The sequence below is a fragment of the Camarhynchus parvulus genome, chromosome 3 (assembly GCF_901933205.1).
Source record: "Camarhynchus parvulus chromosome 3, STF_HiC, whole genome shotgun sequence".
Classification (NCBI taxonomy): domain Eukaryota; kingdom Metazoa; phylum Chordata; class Aves; order Passeriformes; family Thraupidae; genus Camarhynchus; species Camarhynchus parvulus.
The window spans coordinates 48,235,717-48,251,190 of NC_044573.1; the positions used below are offsets into that span (position 1 = coordinate 48,235,717).

General features: G+C 36.2%; 1 protein-coding gene across 5 annotated transcripts in view; it reads right to left on the reverse strand.

The window, feature by feature from the left end:
• Nucleotides 1-15,474, reverse strand: part of UTRN (utrophin) — a 342,692-nt gene that overhangs the window by 198,999 nt on the left and 128,219 nt on the right. For all 5 annotated transcript variants that reach the window (XM_030944526.1, XM_030944527.1, XM_030944525.1 and 2 more), the window contains 6 exons: nt 10,257-10,448; nt 8,281-8,453; nt 4,063-4,213; nt 2,579-2,754; nt 1,553-1,688; nt 389-538 (listed from right to left, as the gene is read on the reverse strand). In XM_030944526.1, the coding sequence (XP_030800386.1) occupies nt 389-538; nt 1,553-1,688; nt 2,579-2,754; nt 4,063-4,213; nt 8,281-8,453; nt 10,257-10,448 (978 nt within the window). The remainder of the gene's footprint in view (nt 1-388; nt 539-1,552; nt 1,689-2,578; nt 2,755-4,062; nt 4,214-8,280; nt 8,454-10,256; nt 10,449-15,474) is intronic.

Sequence of the window (15,474 nt, forward strand, 5' to 3'; positions counted from 1 at the left end):
ATTCAACTTTCCTACGTAGCAAAGATTTACTCTAACTCTCAATTTCAAGTTAATACTTACTGTTTGACTCAAATAAACAAAGTATTTTTCATCTAGCTGATACTTGTGATCCTTCTTCCAAAAAAAAAAAAAGCCAATACAAGAAAAAAGGAAGCAGAAAAACCTAAGCTAACCAAATTAACTCAATCTGATGGAAAAATGTCCATCAGTATTTTAATGTGTAAGTGGTTCGGGGTTCATTTCCTGATCATGCCTGTATGGTTCCCTAATAATTTTATGTACATCTCACATGTCACAGATGCATGAAAATGAAAACAACCATTCCAAGTATTCCAAGAATACCATTCTGTTTTCAAGCTCAGGTACCCAATGCTGAAGAAATGCACACCTTATTCCACCTCACATTGAGGGACTGCAGGCAATCAGAAAGTTTGTTTTTTTCCTGAAGATCAATATTTTTATCCAACAGTACTTCAGATTCAGTTCTGTTCAGCCATTCCAGTTTGTCACCCAGAACTTCCATCTCTTCACTTAAGACCTAAAATGGACAGAAGAGTTATAGACTGGAATAAAATGCATACATGCTTAATTAAAGGAGGAGGAAAGCTTTCTTTTAACTCCAATATTAGACATTTCCCTGAACATACACAGAGAAGCTTCTATTTTGGTTTCTGTGCTTGATCTAGAAATTATTGAAACATTTTTTACCTTTCACTTCCAGCATTTATATTAAGATAGATGACAAGAAAAATTACACTTTGATGACAAGCAGGAAATATTTAACTGACATGAGGGAATTTATTTAGGCAAACACAACTGCAACTACTTTACATAATTTATAAACACTTATTCAGGACTTCCATCTTAGATTTGGTCTAAAAGAGGTTGGTTGGGGTTTCGTTGGGGTTTTTTGTTGCCTTTTTTAAAACAAATGATTTTTAAGAAACAAGCTAGCAGGTTAGTTGGACTGACTGCTCCTCTCATTCTTTTAGGATTTCAGAAACATTTTCTTTCACACATTCCATAAACCAAAGATGTTTTGTTGTCAAAGCGAGACATAAAACAGGAAAAATACATACATATGCACACAACGTACTTAAAATGGCCAAAACCCTTACAGTTTAAAAAACAGGTTAGATAAAATCTTATACACATAAGAGATTATTACAACTGCCCAGTAAATGGGACAATGGTGTTACTTACCATTTAAGGTTATCAGCTTTTTTCCTATAAATTTTAGCAATTTAAAAGTTGACAAATACACATCAACTCCAGTGAAATTCTACTTACTAAATTTTATCAGCAGTATATCTATTTCTCACTGTCTCATACACAGACACCACCTTCTGGCTACATACCAGTTACCAACTCAACCCAACCTCACTTCGAGGTCCATCTTGCCTGCGTAAGTAATCTCACAAAATTGTCTCACACAACCATAATATTTCTTTGGCTGTTCACAATGTCAAAGCTCCCCTCCTCAAAAGCCATGTCCTGATGCTTTACACAAGACATACAGATGTATACATATTTACACACTAATCAGTCTTGCCTCTAATTCTTGCAAGTTTTCTTCATGGTTGAATGTAAATCTTGTGTCCAGAGCATTTTCAACATTTTCCAACCAGCAACGCAGTTCATCAAGCTTCTTTCTGTACTCTATCAGCTGCTGGCTCTCTCCTTTTAGCCTTAAGAAGTGAAACAAGAAGTCAAGCACATTAGTCCTACATTACTTCTGATGTCATGGTCAACTTTTTTTCAGTGCTGGAGAATTTTAAAGGATTCACATTATCATCAAAAGATTCTAACACCATCATTAAAATGCAAGATATTTATGAATAACTCTACTGCCTTAAAACCAGACAAATTTTAGGTCCAAAGTGATAAAATAGACTTTTAAAAGACTACATAAAACATTAAATGTAAGTGATAGTAATGACAACGCCTTCAGGCCTAATCATTATACGATCACTGAATTTTTCCCCTAGAGGTTTTAGGGACATATATAATACTTTCACTAAATCACATAAAATTTTAATGAAATTTCTCAAACTAAATAACTAAGCACGATCCTAGTTTGTTCCTAAACATATCAGGAGATGTTAAAAACACGCAATTAAAACATTAAAAACATTAAGTTCTTACTTTACAATATTGTGGAAATCTAAGAACTATACAAATTGGTTCAATTAGCATATCTCTGTCAGTGATATAACAAAACTTAGTGTATGGTACTTACAAGTTCATCTTCAGCCAGAGAAAGTAGCTGAGAAATAATTCTTTAAAAAATCTGGCTTTATAAGGACATTATTTTTAAAACAAAGGAAAACTGTAAAAAAGTAGTTTTGTGGTTGTCATTTTGTGAGTTGCTCTAAACAAAGACTTACTAAGCAGTCAGCTTCAGGTGGATTTATGAGAAATTTGTTCTAGAAGACAGTTCAAAGCAGAGCTCCAACATCAGGAAAATTCAGATTAATAACAGCATGCAATAGAATGCACTCTCTCTCCCAGTGTCTGCTCAATGAAATTCTCCTTATTGCATCTGTTCAGACATCCAAATTTTTGATTAACTTATTACCTCTGTTGTCTATCTATGACCTCTGTTGTGATTGCTTTCCAACGTCTATTCAATCCTGCCAGTTTCTCCTGTAGGAAGCTCCCATCTGTAGCAGACAGTTTCTGTATGATCCCCTCCCCAGTTCTGTTCAATGCTGAAATACTGGTCTGATGGCTGGTGACTCCCTCTTCAAGTTCCTGTCAGAAACATAAAAGCCACACAGAATTTTATTACTGACCTGAAGTGACTTTGATCTGGCTCATGATATGCAGGACGAATCCTGGGTGCATATTATTTTACTTAAAGAGGCACATAAAACCATCTAACTTAGAAATGGATGCTGTTGACAAAGTTATTAATGTTCTTTTACTGAATGTAATTCAATTTTCTAGGTGTCATAAGAAGACAGTGACACAGAGTAGGCTATGAATATTACAAAGAATCACAAGAACTCACTTAAGCCACCAGTTCTGAAATCAACACTCATCTTTGATTCCTTTTCTCTTAATATACAGCACTTCCTAGTGGTTCTAACAGATGGTTTGACTTCTAACCAGGTCTTTTCATAATCTATACCCCAAATATTTCTTTACCTTCAGAGTATTTTAGCTAGTATAATTATGGCAGTGCCGCCATGGTCTCAGACACCATAGAAAATCATGAAGCTAAAGAAAGTCAGAAGATGTCAGGATTAAATCTTCAAACATCCCTAATGACTACAAAAGTCTTACACTGTTAGCAAAAATTTATTTGTAACTAGATTAGGAATAAGATGATTCAAAAAAGAGAAGTAAAATGCCCTAGAAGAAAACTTCAAGCAGCAACAAGGATAAAATAGAATCTGTGTCTTAGTTTTCTTTCAGAACACACATCTGGCACTTGGATACCTAATACTCTCAAAAAAAAAAATCTGATCCTTAAAGTTATGCTTTCTTCTTATTATTTTAAAGGAAATAAAATAAAAAAATATCAGGGAACTAAATTTCAGAACCAAAATGTGAAAAAAAATCACACATAAGACCCCTGTAATTGGAATCTTCTCTTTTCCTGGATTTTTTGTACAAGGCAGTATCTCCAAAAGACACTTATTTAAATAAACAATTTGCTAAGTTATAAACGACCTTTAGTGGGGTCCATTTTATTTAATTATGAGTCAAAGGTAAGTGAAATATTATACTGGATCTTTTATCTGATTAACATATTTTTGAAGCTGTAACAGAACTTATAAACTGAAAAATCATGTCAACATTTGAATTATCAAATTATCTCAAACCAATCCATACAAAGAGTGATCATATAACCCCATACTATAAGCAGGAGTTGAGTTCTTCCCCAAGAATAAATTTTAAACTGCAGCCAAAATAGAAATGTTAAGAGTTACTGCTTTTTGAAGTGTAATTGCACAGCCTCTCTGCAAATCCATATGTCTATCTATAAAACTACAATTTTAGACTAAAATCTAGACTGTTTCCAGCTTGCTCATTTTCTGCCCCAGTCCCACGTACCTGCTGATGCAGCCCAGCTGCCTGCAGCTCCAGGCTGCCATCCGGCCCGCGCGCATCAGCCAGTAACGCTTCAGCCTCCGCGATCCAGTGGGAGAGATCATTGAGATCGCAGTGGAACTGCCTCCACCCCTCAATCGCTCTGTCAAAGCAACTGCGGGAAAACAGAGGCGTGGAAAATTACCCAAAATTTCAGCTAGAAGGCTAGGATTCCCACCCCAGTGAGTAGAAATTTGCCTCGCAGAACAGAAAGACTAGCACACAGCCTGGTTAACCAAGTCCTAGTACTGAAGGCTTCCTGGCACAGTAGCAGCTGGTGAAAGCCAACAGGAAAGACTGTCATTAACTTCCAGCTGAAGGAAGAAAGGGCAGTCCTCAGCAAACTTTTTTTACCACTTAAAAAATAAAGATTGATTAGCTACATCAAATTGGTCTGCAGAACCCTTTCCTCCTTTATTGTGAAACAATTCAGCTATCAGACAGTGTGAAATATGAAATATGATTAATTGCTCAGATTTTTTTTTCTCCTTCATAAGGAGAAAATGGGGTGCTGGTGCCCAGAATTTACTAAGTGAAGGTGATTTTGATTATATAGATTATATATTTGATTATATAGTATTACCAGTGAGCACACATAAGCAGGTCTTATAGCATTTAATCACACAATAATTTACTAGATACTTCACTGTCATCATCTTTGCAGCCTCAAATTAATGTGTTGCTTAATTTGAAGGGCAACATGTTCTTGCATGGAACAGACAAAATAACCACAGTCAGAAATTTGTTTTTTGATAAAACAAGAGTTCTATTATGTTATCAAGCTAACAAAGTAAGAGCATGAGAAAAACATGTCAGAAAGGAAATGGAGTGGCTTGTCTTCTATTTGTTGATTATTAACTTTTCCAAACTAACAAAAATGGTCATCTTTAAAGACCTAAGAGGCCAAGACTACTGTTAATCAGAGGACCTCTATTTTGACTGAGGAACTATGTCATTTGCAGCCCATTATTGCAAACAATTGCAACAGCAAAGACTACAGGGTTATTGCACATATATAGATACAATCTGAAATTAGCAGCATTACAAAGATATCTAAAACCAAACTTTGAAGAGCTACCATTGCAACTATTTTTTTCACTATTCAAAGTCAACAATCCCAGAGTTCTTAGTGAGATTAATTTCATCAAAATTAAATCTTATTTTACATGAGATCCATATTTCTTGACATATAAAGGGCTTATTTGTTGTTATTATTAGTAGCCAATTAACAAGCCTTAAAAGAAGTCTTAAAAATTTAAGACTTAAAGAAATCTTAAAAATCTCCACTTTAATTTTTCTAACCTTATCTCCTAGTTCCACCATTTCAGTTTCAGCACATACCTTGATTTAATACCCTAGACCAACCCATACACTGACCACAAATCTCGATGTCCCTTTATTTCTCTCATATGTTTCCGTCCATTGTCTCATGACAGTAACTCATTCCATATTTAATAAGAAGATACATTCTAAGCACTTAAAATAGATAAAAAGATGGTTTTATAGACTTCCTTAAAAATTACAGTTTTTGAGGCAGTTTTGGCCACATGACTTTTTCAGAATACATACTTTTAAAACTTCAGAGAACACTGAGACACAAAGTTTTAATTTGCACCATTTCTGTTGCGAGACTACAGCTCCATCAGTATTTTGAGCAATGAGCAAAGTTTCACTCCAGTTTTGAGTCAGATGCATGTGCTGCTGGTTTCCCTACAGACTGCCTCATCTGAAAGCTAAAAGTACCAAATTCCTGTGACTATTGCACCAAAACTTGGCTATCATTTGCCTCCTCTGCAGGAGGAGGCAAATGTTTCCAAACCACATCCACTGTTTCCAAACCACATCTTATTCCCAAGTCATCAACACTTAGCACTGGGAGAAAACCCACAGCAAAATGAGCAGACCTAGCAAACCAGCACAGTTACAAACATTAAGTCTACATATACATACAAAACCCACACTTTTTACTCTACACAGGTCCAAATGCAAATGTAGTCAGCTGGATTTAGTTGACTACTTAGAAGCTTTGATAAGTAAAGTTGAATTAAACTTGTGCTTGGCTTCATCAGAGCATTTACCAAAGGTTTAACAAAGCTGGCATTCAATCACAAAATCTTTACTGCCTCTGAAAACTAAATCAATCTTTTGCTGGAGGCTTCAGATGCTCCTTCTTCTAATTTTGTCAAAATTTCCACCCACTCCAGACATAGAAAAAAGCCAAAGATGATTAAGGAGATAGTCATCCAGCTTATACTTAGTGCAACACTGGGAAAAGCAAGATTAAATTTGACTAAGAATTCTTCTTTGTAACAGAAAGGGTTTAAAAATACTAACGCCATTTTAATATTGCAATTAATAATGTCTTCAGCAATCAAAGAGCATGCTCCTATTAAAATTGCAGCATTTTTTATATATTCAAGAAGCTACATATCATTTATCTAAATTAGTAGTCCAGTAGTCCCTTTTTGTATGAAAATGAATCCCAATATTATTCTCATTAATATGCAGAGCTTTACAAACTTTATGAAGGTCAAGATTAATTTGTAATAGCAAAGTGACTGAAGAGGCAATCTGTTGCATTTTGCCACTTCTTCATAAACATTGAACTTACTCTTTGATTCACTTGAATTTTTCAATAAGAAGACTATGTTTCTGGTTAGCCCTGGCTACTTAATCAAAGTAAATTTGAGTAGCAAATTCAACTGTACTCACACTTACAACATGTTAACATTAGTTAAAGCTTTCCAAGTAAGTTTCAAGTGGAAAAAAAGACAAAACTAAAGCTTAGTGCATACAGTATCTATGAGGACAATACAATAGCTACAGGCATGTAAATATGGATGGGCACCAGATTACGGAGCAGTTGTCTTCAAATTCAGCAGGTGACCACAGGTACCCAGCAAGAGCACAAAGCTCTACATAGCTGGCATCATTGCTTTCTGATTTAAGAACCCACAGTGAAACAACATTGCCTGCTGAGTTATTAGAAATCTTGATCCTTCGCTCATCCAGGGCCCCGGAATTTCTGGAAGTCTCTATTTGGATGATACCACAAACTGATTTTTATATCCCCACACATTTATCAGTACTCTGAGAAAGAGTTGGAAACATCTGCTTATGTAATATACACTCTTCCTAAAAACATCTCTTCAAAATACACTACCACATGTGTTTGATATCAGATTTCTGGTGCTACAAAGCAAGTAAACATAGTTAGGCATACCTTATGCTCTACACAACTTCTGCACCATCCATTACCTTACATCATCATTAAAAAGATTTGCAAAAGCAAATGAACTACAGCATAAGCCTTTGCATTTAATTTAAAATTTTATTAAATAATTTTCAGTCATTAAGGGTTTTTTTGCATAGCAGCAATCTCAGTGTACACTGCTGCTTGCAGTGTGAGCACCTTCAGCTTAGTGGTAACTTTCCGAACACGTACTTTGACACTTTTACAGATTCCAATTTAAAATAGTCCTCTAATACACTTTCCCAGGAATCATTAAGTGGTATTGAGTTTGTTTTTAAAGATTTAAAACTCATTCAGATAATGTAAAAAGTTTAATGTCTCTTCTGTACGGGGTGAGGAGAAATCAAACTTTTTGCCCAAGTGAAATTACACCTATTTGTGGCAAGGAAGTTAGAAATACATATTTCTTAATCACTTATTTTAGTATTCTCTTGTTTTCCTAACAACAAAATTTTCTAATCAGGTTGTCTCTCATCTTCAAGTACTTACAAGAAATATTATTGACAACTATCATAGGTGCTGTATTTTAAAAACCCTATTCTTTCAAACTGCATTCTTCCTTCAAAAAACAAAAAAATCAGCTTGAATTCTTCATTAAAAGAAGAGTCATTCTTCAACATTATTCAACATTATTCTTCTAGAACTTTGCTTTGTGATGCCTTTACAAAACCAAAATTTTATGTTCTATAAACAAAACCTTCTATTTCATAAACTAGAAACAATGAGCCTCATGAAAGCAGCTAAACTTCAATTTCCGTATTAACGGTTTCAACATTCAATAATTCTGGAAATTATTTTGTAATACCAACAAATAAAAGCTGATAACTCCCAAACTCATCTTCATCATTAAGGTACATTTGAAAAACACTTATATAAACATGTACATAAAGTATTTACATGGCCACAGAGACCAATCATGCTTGACTTACCACTTACGATCATTGTATATTCTATTAATTCTGTCCCATTCTGCATTCAGCTGTGTTAGTGCATCTCCTATTTGTATTGCCTCAGGTCCAGATGCTTCCAATATAACATCAGGCTGCTTTTCATGTATTACTGCAATTTGGTCCCCAAGTTTATCCAAAATATCTTTTATGTTCTGCAAACACAGTAATGGTACAAGCCATTAGTAAAGTCAACACCAGCAGGAAATATGTTCAAAATTCTTTTCCAAAAATCAGCATCTAAAAGTAAGACCATGACCACCAGTAACATTTACAGTTTAAATCAGTCTTAGCAAAGGAACTAAATAGTTCATCATATCCTTTAAACATGTATCCTTTTCAGGTATTTATGAAAAGGATGGAATAATTCATATATATCTAATTTGTTCCTAAGTTAAAGGGCACACCATACTTCTCAAAACAACACTATCTTCACTATTAAACAAATCTGCCCATGTCACTATACATACTCTTTCCTCATGTAAAAAAATGGACCACAAAATGCAACTTCATCATGCTTCATCTAACCTCCCATATTCACAGAACTGCAAAAGCATAAGGCTGCATAAAGGTTTTACATTTAAATGACAAAGTTAAAGTAATCAGTTTCAAATACCACTGAACTATGATGTGAAAATTCCTTTAAACTAGATATTGTTGTAAGACTGCCTTGGTATTCAGAAGACAAACAGTCCATGCAGACAGTGAAATTTACTTATTGTTTTGAATTTAAAAGACTAATGCTTCTAAAAATTCTATGCTCTGCTATTTGCTTTTTCTGAAAACATTCTTAGAGTATACCAAAACTCCAAAATCAGATGAGACACCTGCACCAAAATGAAGTATTTTAAACCTGTCTTAACATAACCACTCCTAATTGCACTCAAGGCAGCATAGAAGCAGAGTTAGAAGGGTTAAGAGAATTTCATCAACAAACCAAAGGCTGCCCCCTTTGTCAAAGGCCAGCACTATTCCCATATTTGCTTTTATAAAATATATAAAAAACCCAAAACATGATAAATGGAAGCATGTGCACAGCAGAAAGGAAAGCATGTCAGAAAAGCCGACTGAAATTCTGCAAATCTTTTAAAGGACCTACAAAGCAGCTGCAGAAGCAGCTAATCTAGCTCTTGGTGAGAGGCAGAGCCCAACTACACCTCAGATATAACACATGGACCCTGCTATGATTCCCAATCCAGAGAGGTACACCTACACTGCACCATGCCATGTGTAATTCCCAACTCCAATAGATGTTTTCTGAGGGAATCTATTTCACACTCTTTTTTATGGTAAGAATTAACCAGGGCTCATACTTCTCCATACTCAGCTCATATTTGACAGCAGAATTCAGTATTTTCAAGCATAATTTCTTCATCTCCTTTTGAAAAAGGCAAGGTCCTCAACTATTTCCTCACTATAAATCACACAGGTAAATTCACTGACTGACAGTAAGAAGAGGGAGGTTAAAACTGAAAGAATATTGCTGTTTTGCTCATCACAACAGGTACCATCAAACACAGCTCATACAACAGGCCTCATACACAGCTTCACAAAAAGTCAAGAACCACCCCTTCTCTCCTGTTCCTATTTGAGCAATTTTTTTCACATGACCTGAGAATAGCAGTTGTATTATGGCTATCAAGCAGGAAGATAAGGAGATTTGCTTTTGCATTTCTTTAAGAGTTATGTAGACTATGATGGAAAACACAAGAGTCTACAACAAATTAAATCTTGCTCCCTCAACCTCCCACCCAGTTTTCATGCTGCTCCACTTTGTATCCAGATTATGCATAAAAAAAAATTAGCCAAGAGAACTGTAATTTTTTAGCTTTCAGTGCATATTGATCCTGTATATACCAAGCAAAAGCATAAATGCAGTAATAGAGTTGTTAAGGCAGTGGCCTTTCTTCTGCTGTTTCCCTTCTCCACTCTGAATATAATGCTTAGGCATGCAGTACCTTCAGTGCATCTTCCTGAGATGAAAAATCCTCATAGATGCCAGTATTCAGCTCTGGTGCATTCAGCAGCAGTTCAACATCAGCCATGGCCAGCAAAACTTTGTTGATTTCAACCAAGTACTCAGCTGAGAAAGGCAAGGTCCTAACTCCTGTAGCAAATTGGCCTTTTAACCTCTGCTGGACAGGGATTGCCTGAAAACATGAAAATTAATTTTATAATTCAAGCAACAATCAAATCTATGAAAAATCCTAAATCAATAAACTATACTCAAAATAATTACTTTTCTGCATTAGAAAAGAAAACTAAGGCCTTTCTAGCAAGATTACATTAATTCAGAAAGCTGCAAGTCCTGCACTAGACAGTTTGTTTATTTTAAAAGTTAGGAAAAAGTTGATATCATGCTTTAAAATGACTCTGTATTATTGTTGATTAAAACTCCAAGCAATGGGAAGGGTACCACCGTTTCTCTTAACTTGATCCTTACAATTTCCAGAAATAACACTTCTTGACTGAACCTGTATCTAGTGTTAAAACCCACTCTGCTTCCCTCTTTGCCAAGATACCAATTTACTGAAACACTTATTTCCCATCCATACTCTTTTCAATAAGCATCCCCACCCACATTTTCTAACCATTTTTAAAAAAATAAATTAGTGTTCCACCAGTACTCCAATATTTTGCAGCAATAAAAGGCAGTAACTCCTCCAGAGCTTGCCAATTGTTTTCTGCTCTGGCTGCAAGACTAGGCTATCTAGCCAAGTACCATGTTAGCAGATAAGAGAGTAAGAACAGTAATTTAATGCAGCTTTTTCTTGGCTCATAATAATAATAGAGGGCTGGATCTGAAACATTGGGAAGATTGCTACAGGAAACTATCCCTCTACCATGCCTGGCAAAAAATTAGCAGAGGCAGGTAAAGCAGACTGAAAGAAAACATTTTTAGCAGAAAATGTTTCTTGTCAAACAGAATTCTGTTACCATCTCTGAAAACAGCCTAGTTCTTTCAAATTATCAAATAAAAGAAAGCCCACTTCCAAATATTGAAGAACTCACGTGACTTTAAATCACCATGTTGCACTTGGTGAGTGAATCAAGCAAGACAGACGCACAGGACTGTGGGATTTACTAACAGCTAAGAACACTCTAAAGAGCGAAAAAAAAATGTATGCTCATAGCAATCTCAGCCAGTGAATTTTACTTTGCAATTTGTCTGGGCTAGGTGCACACATGAAAATCTCTAGCAGAGCTGACAACCAATAAAATATTAAAGCCCCACTAACCAAGTGGCTTGCAAACACCTGTCTGTATCTTCCTCCTTCACATGCTTCTGACAATTTCAAATATGGCTCTCAAATTAACGGGAATCTAACATAACCAGCATATGTAGTGCAAATGAAGCAAGGACTGCAGTAGAAAAGATATGTTCACATATTCACAATTCAGGACTTCACATGCACTAAATGTTCCTAAGGATTTTCTTTGGTTTGTTGGTTTGGGGTTTTTTTGTTTTGTAAAATAGACAAGTCATCCTGTTCCGAAACTGGGGACACAGCTTTGCTTCCACAAAACCTTTACCACTAAATATTATTTGCTCTCAGTCATTGATTGCATACCAAAGAAACAGGATGCAAGGGTATAGCCTACTAAAGTCTACTAAAAACAAGAAGTACAGAAAAGCTTCACAAACTACTCAGTACCTCTTTTGATTGAGTACAGCAAGCAAGCAGCACAGTTAAAAACAAGGCTTACTCCATATGCTTTAGCTACAAATGCAGCTTCTTGGTCCCTGATGCTCCCCAAATGCATTTTCTTTTGGCTCTGCATATATTTTATCAGCTTCCATCAATGAAATTCAGAGCAAAAGCCAAAGGCTTACACAGCGGTACAATTTCCTGTGGAAGGAGAGGGCCCCAGTTCCTAAGAAATCAGTCTGTGCAACTCAAAGTATGTTTTCCCTAACAACATGAAACATGTCAAGGTAAGAAAAAACACCAGGATGCCTTCTACAGCACGGCCATCTTAAACATCTTCACAAGGTGTTTTCTCTAACTCCCAGTCATTCCAAAAATCCCATTCTCACACAGGCAGCAAGACTTCAGAATCAAGACTTCACCCACATGAATAGGTCACTGGGCTTTACTATGTTTCCACTCCCCACACACTGCTTTGTCTCTCATTAGAAAAAAACTTACAAAATATTTAAAATCGCACGTGTTGGCATGCAGCAAACTTGTTCTGTACTTGTGCATTGACATGTCCTGAAACTTTCTGCTTTCCCAGTAACACCATCCTGGGCCAGATTACTCTTCTTGGCTAAGCAGTAAATTCCTCCTGATGCTGCTCCTTCAGAGTATAGCTCCTTGCTAATCTCCTCCAGCTGCCTCCCATCACTGAGATGATGCCTCCTCCTCTCACAACCCTCATTCTTATAGGTGAACATAAGTGCTATAAACAAATTAGAGCTTCAGTACAGCAGAGTTTTTAATTGTTCAGCTGTTCTTTACCTTGCACTGCAGACTGGAAGCTTCTAAAACGCACCATAATATGCTAAAAAATAGAAGTGGAGTTTTATGTAACTCTCTCACAGTTACCTGATAAATACCTAAATATTACAGAAGTTGGTTTTGGTTGCTTGGCTCTGGTTTGTTTGTTGATTTTTTTTTTAATTAAGGGAAAAAAACCCCCTCAGGTAAGCAACCTTTGCACAGAATCAGAACGGTTTAGTATGGAAAGGGACCTTAAAGATCATCTCATTCCAACCTCCCTGCCATGGGCAGGGGCAACTTCCACTGTATCAGGTTGCACAAAGCCTCATCAAACCCATACTAGAACACTTCCAGGGATACAGAATCCACAGCTTCTCTGGGCAACGTGTTCCAGTGCCTCACCACCCTCACAGTGAAGAATTCCTTCCTAATGTCCAATCTAAACCTACCCTCTTACAGATAAAATCCATTGCCCCTTGTTTTACTCCTCCATGCCTTTGTAAAAAGTCCCCTCCAGCTTTCCTGTAGGTACTGGGAAGCTGCTCTAAGAATCTCCCCAGAGCTCTCTCTTTTCCAGGTTAAAAGACCTCTGTCTGTCTTTACAGGAGCAGTGCTTCAGTCCTCCCATAATTTTTCTTCAGCATACAGAAATAAAAAGTCAATCTAAGGTTATTTAAGATGAAATCTGACTGGATGACTTAATAGTCCTTTTCTACTTTAATTTCAGTGTTGATAGACCATGCTTAATAAATTTGCTTTCTCTTCAAATACTAGCAAAAACAAAGGATTAGAGGAATAAAGAGAATAGTTGGTTATTACTGAACATTCTATAAATAAGGCCACTCAATAAGAATGGCTAAAAATTCTTTTTATCTGGAGGTCAAATTAATATTTATTTCCTCCTATACTCAGCATATAGTTTAACCTGCATTTCAGAATTCAGTTTCAGATTTTATTTTTTTCCTGTCTCCCCTTTTACACTTAAATATACTTTGAAACTAAATCTACTAATGATTCTACTCAATAAGATTTTCTGACTTGCTTCCAAGTGGATTTTGGACACTACTGCCCTAGACATGGACATAAAATCAAATCATTTACCTCCTTGGATGTTTAACTATATAAGCCAGTTTTTAAATCTCAAGATATTTCAGAGCCAGTTTTCTAAAAAAAGGTTTCCTAAAGCTCATGCCCATTTAATTAATGCAGTCAGCAAACAACTGTTCATATTAAGTAATCCAGAACCTTTCCTATAAAAAAGCATACTAGAAAAACAAATACATTTCCTTTACTGCAGAAATACTTCAAGAGCCTTCAAGACAATGCTTCGGTTTATAGGAAAAAATGCACTGTGCCTTCAACTGCATATTCACTGCAGTTGCAAAATGACCAATATTCACCATCTGCAAAATTACCATTTTCATTTCAAAACAACTTCCCAAAACCTGGAAAAATCTCTTAAGAATTTAGGCAACAAATTACCTCTGCAAGTTAAGGTTTAATTCCTTCCTTTCCCTCATTTGAACAAAGGCAGAACAGTCCAATTTAAATAAATACTAAAGCACTGTTAGAAAAGAAGGACCTCTAGGAGATACAAACTTCCAGTGCAGCCTTTTCTTGCTAATGGATCTGTGGCAAAACAAGGCTTACTCAAACATACCTACAATGCAGAAGGGTTACCAATATTTCAAAGATATTTTAACTCCATAATCCCTAGGAGCATAAATTATGAGGAATATTTATGATCCAGCTACTTCCAGCAAATCAATACATAGATATGACCTTCAAGCACCATAAATAAGTCCTCTCCTCCACGCTTGCCTACAAAAGCATAAATAATGTATTTCATAAAAGCCCAATTGAAGTCTACTCCCCAGCTCGGCAGCTGAAATCTTCCTTTCCCTCCCTGTTTAGCTCACATCCAACAGCAGTTTGTTTTTCTCTCACTACAGCTTCCTTACATCAAGGTGAGTGCTTAAGCCACCTGCACTCCAGCAGGTCAAGAATTCATTTAGTGCTTCCCAGTCCTAGGCTGAGATGAGCAACAAGCACTGCAATTTTCAAGCCTGGTGGCTCCAAGAAAATTCTGGAGCAAGACTGATGATCTAAAATGATGATATTTGGGAAGACTATTTCTCCCTTAACAACGTTATGGTCTCACACCATTTTCAGTGTTCAAGATTGATTAGTAGAGCCAGTGAAAGAACAAGCCATAAAAGTAAAATAAGGCCACTTGAGACAAGCTGCCTTAGCACTCAAATATCAGAAATCCACAGGCACATGAAGCAAAAGCAGCAGTTTGAATTTCCACGTTTCACACCAGTAATGAAAACTTCTGTGGTCCTTTTGTGACAGTCTAGCTGACCTGAGCAAGGATAATGTTTCTTCACCAACAGTCTATTTTAATTGCTATGGTAATCCATACTGACACGACATGCTGCATTTCAGCAACCAGATTCACTTATCCAGGAATGGATCTAGCAGTACCAGGGATTAGCTGCAGTATATCTCTTTAAGAAATGGGCTTTACAGGAATCAAAGTATCTTCCTTAGAGAAGATCAGTCAAGCTGCAGTGAGACCAACAGTGACAAGGAGGACCCATCTGAAGCATGACTGGACTGCCTCCATTAGCAAAGAGCCATGCAGGTGCACCATTTTTCCATTTCTGTCCAGTAATTGACTCATTCAATGCATCCAATGGTCAAACAGAAAAGCTGAATAATGTTGTTT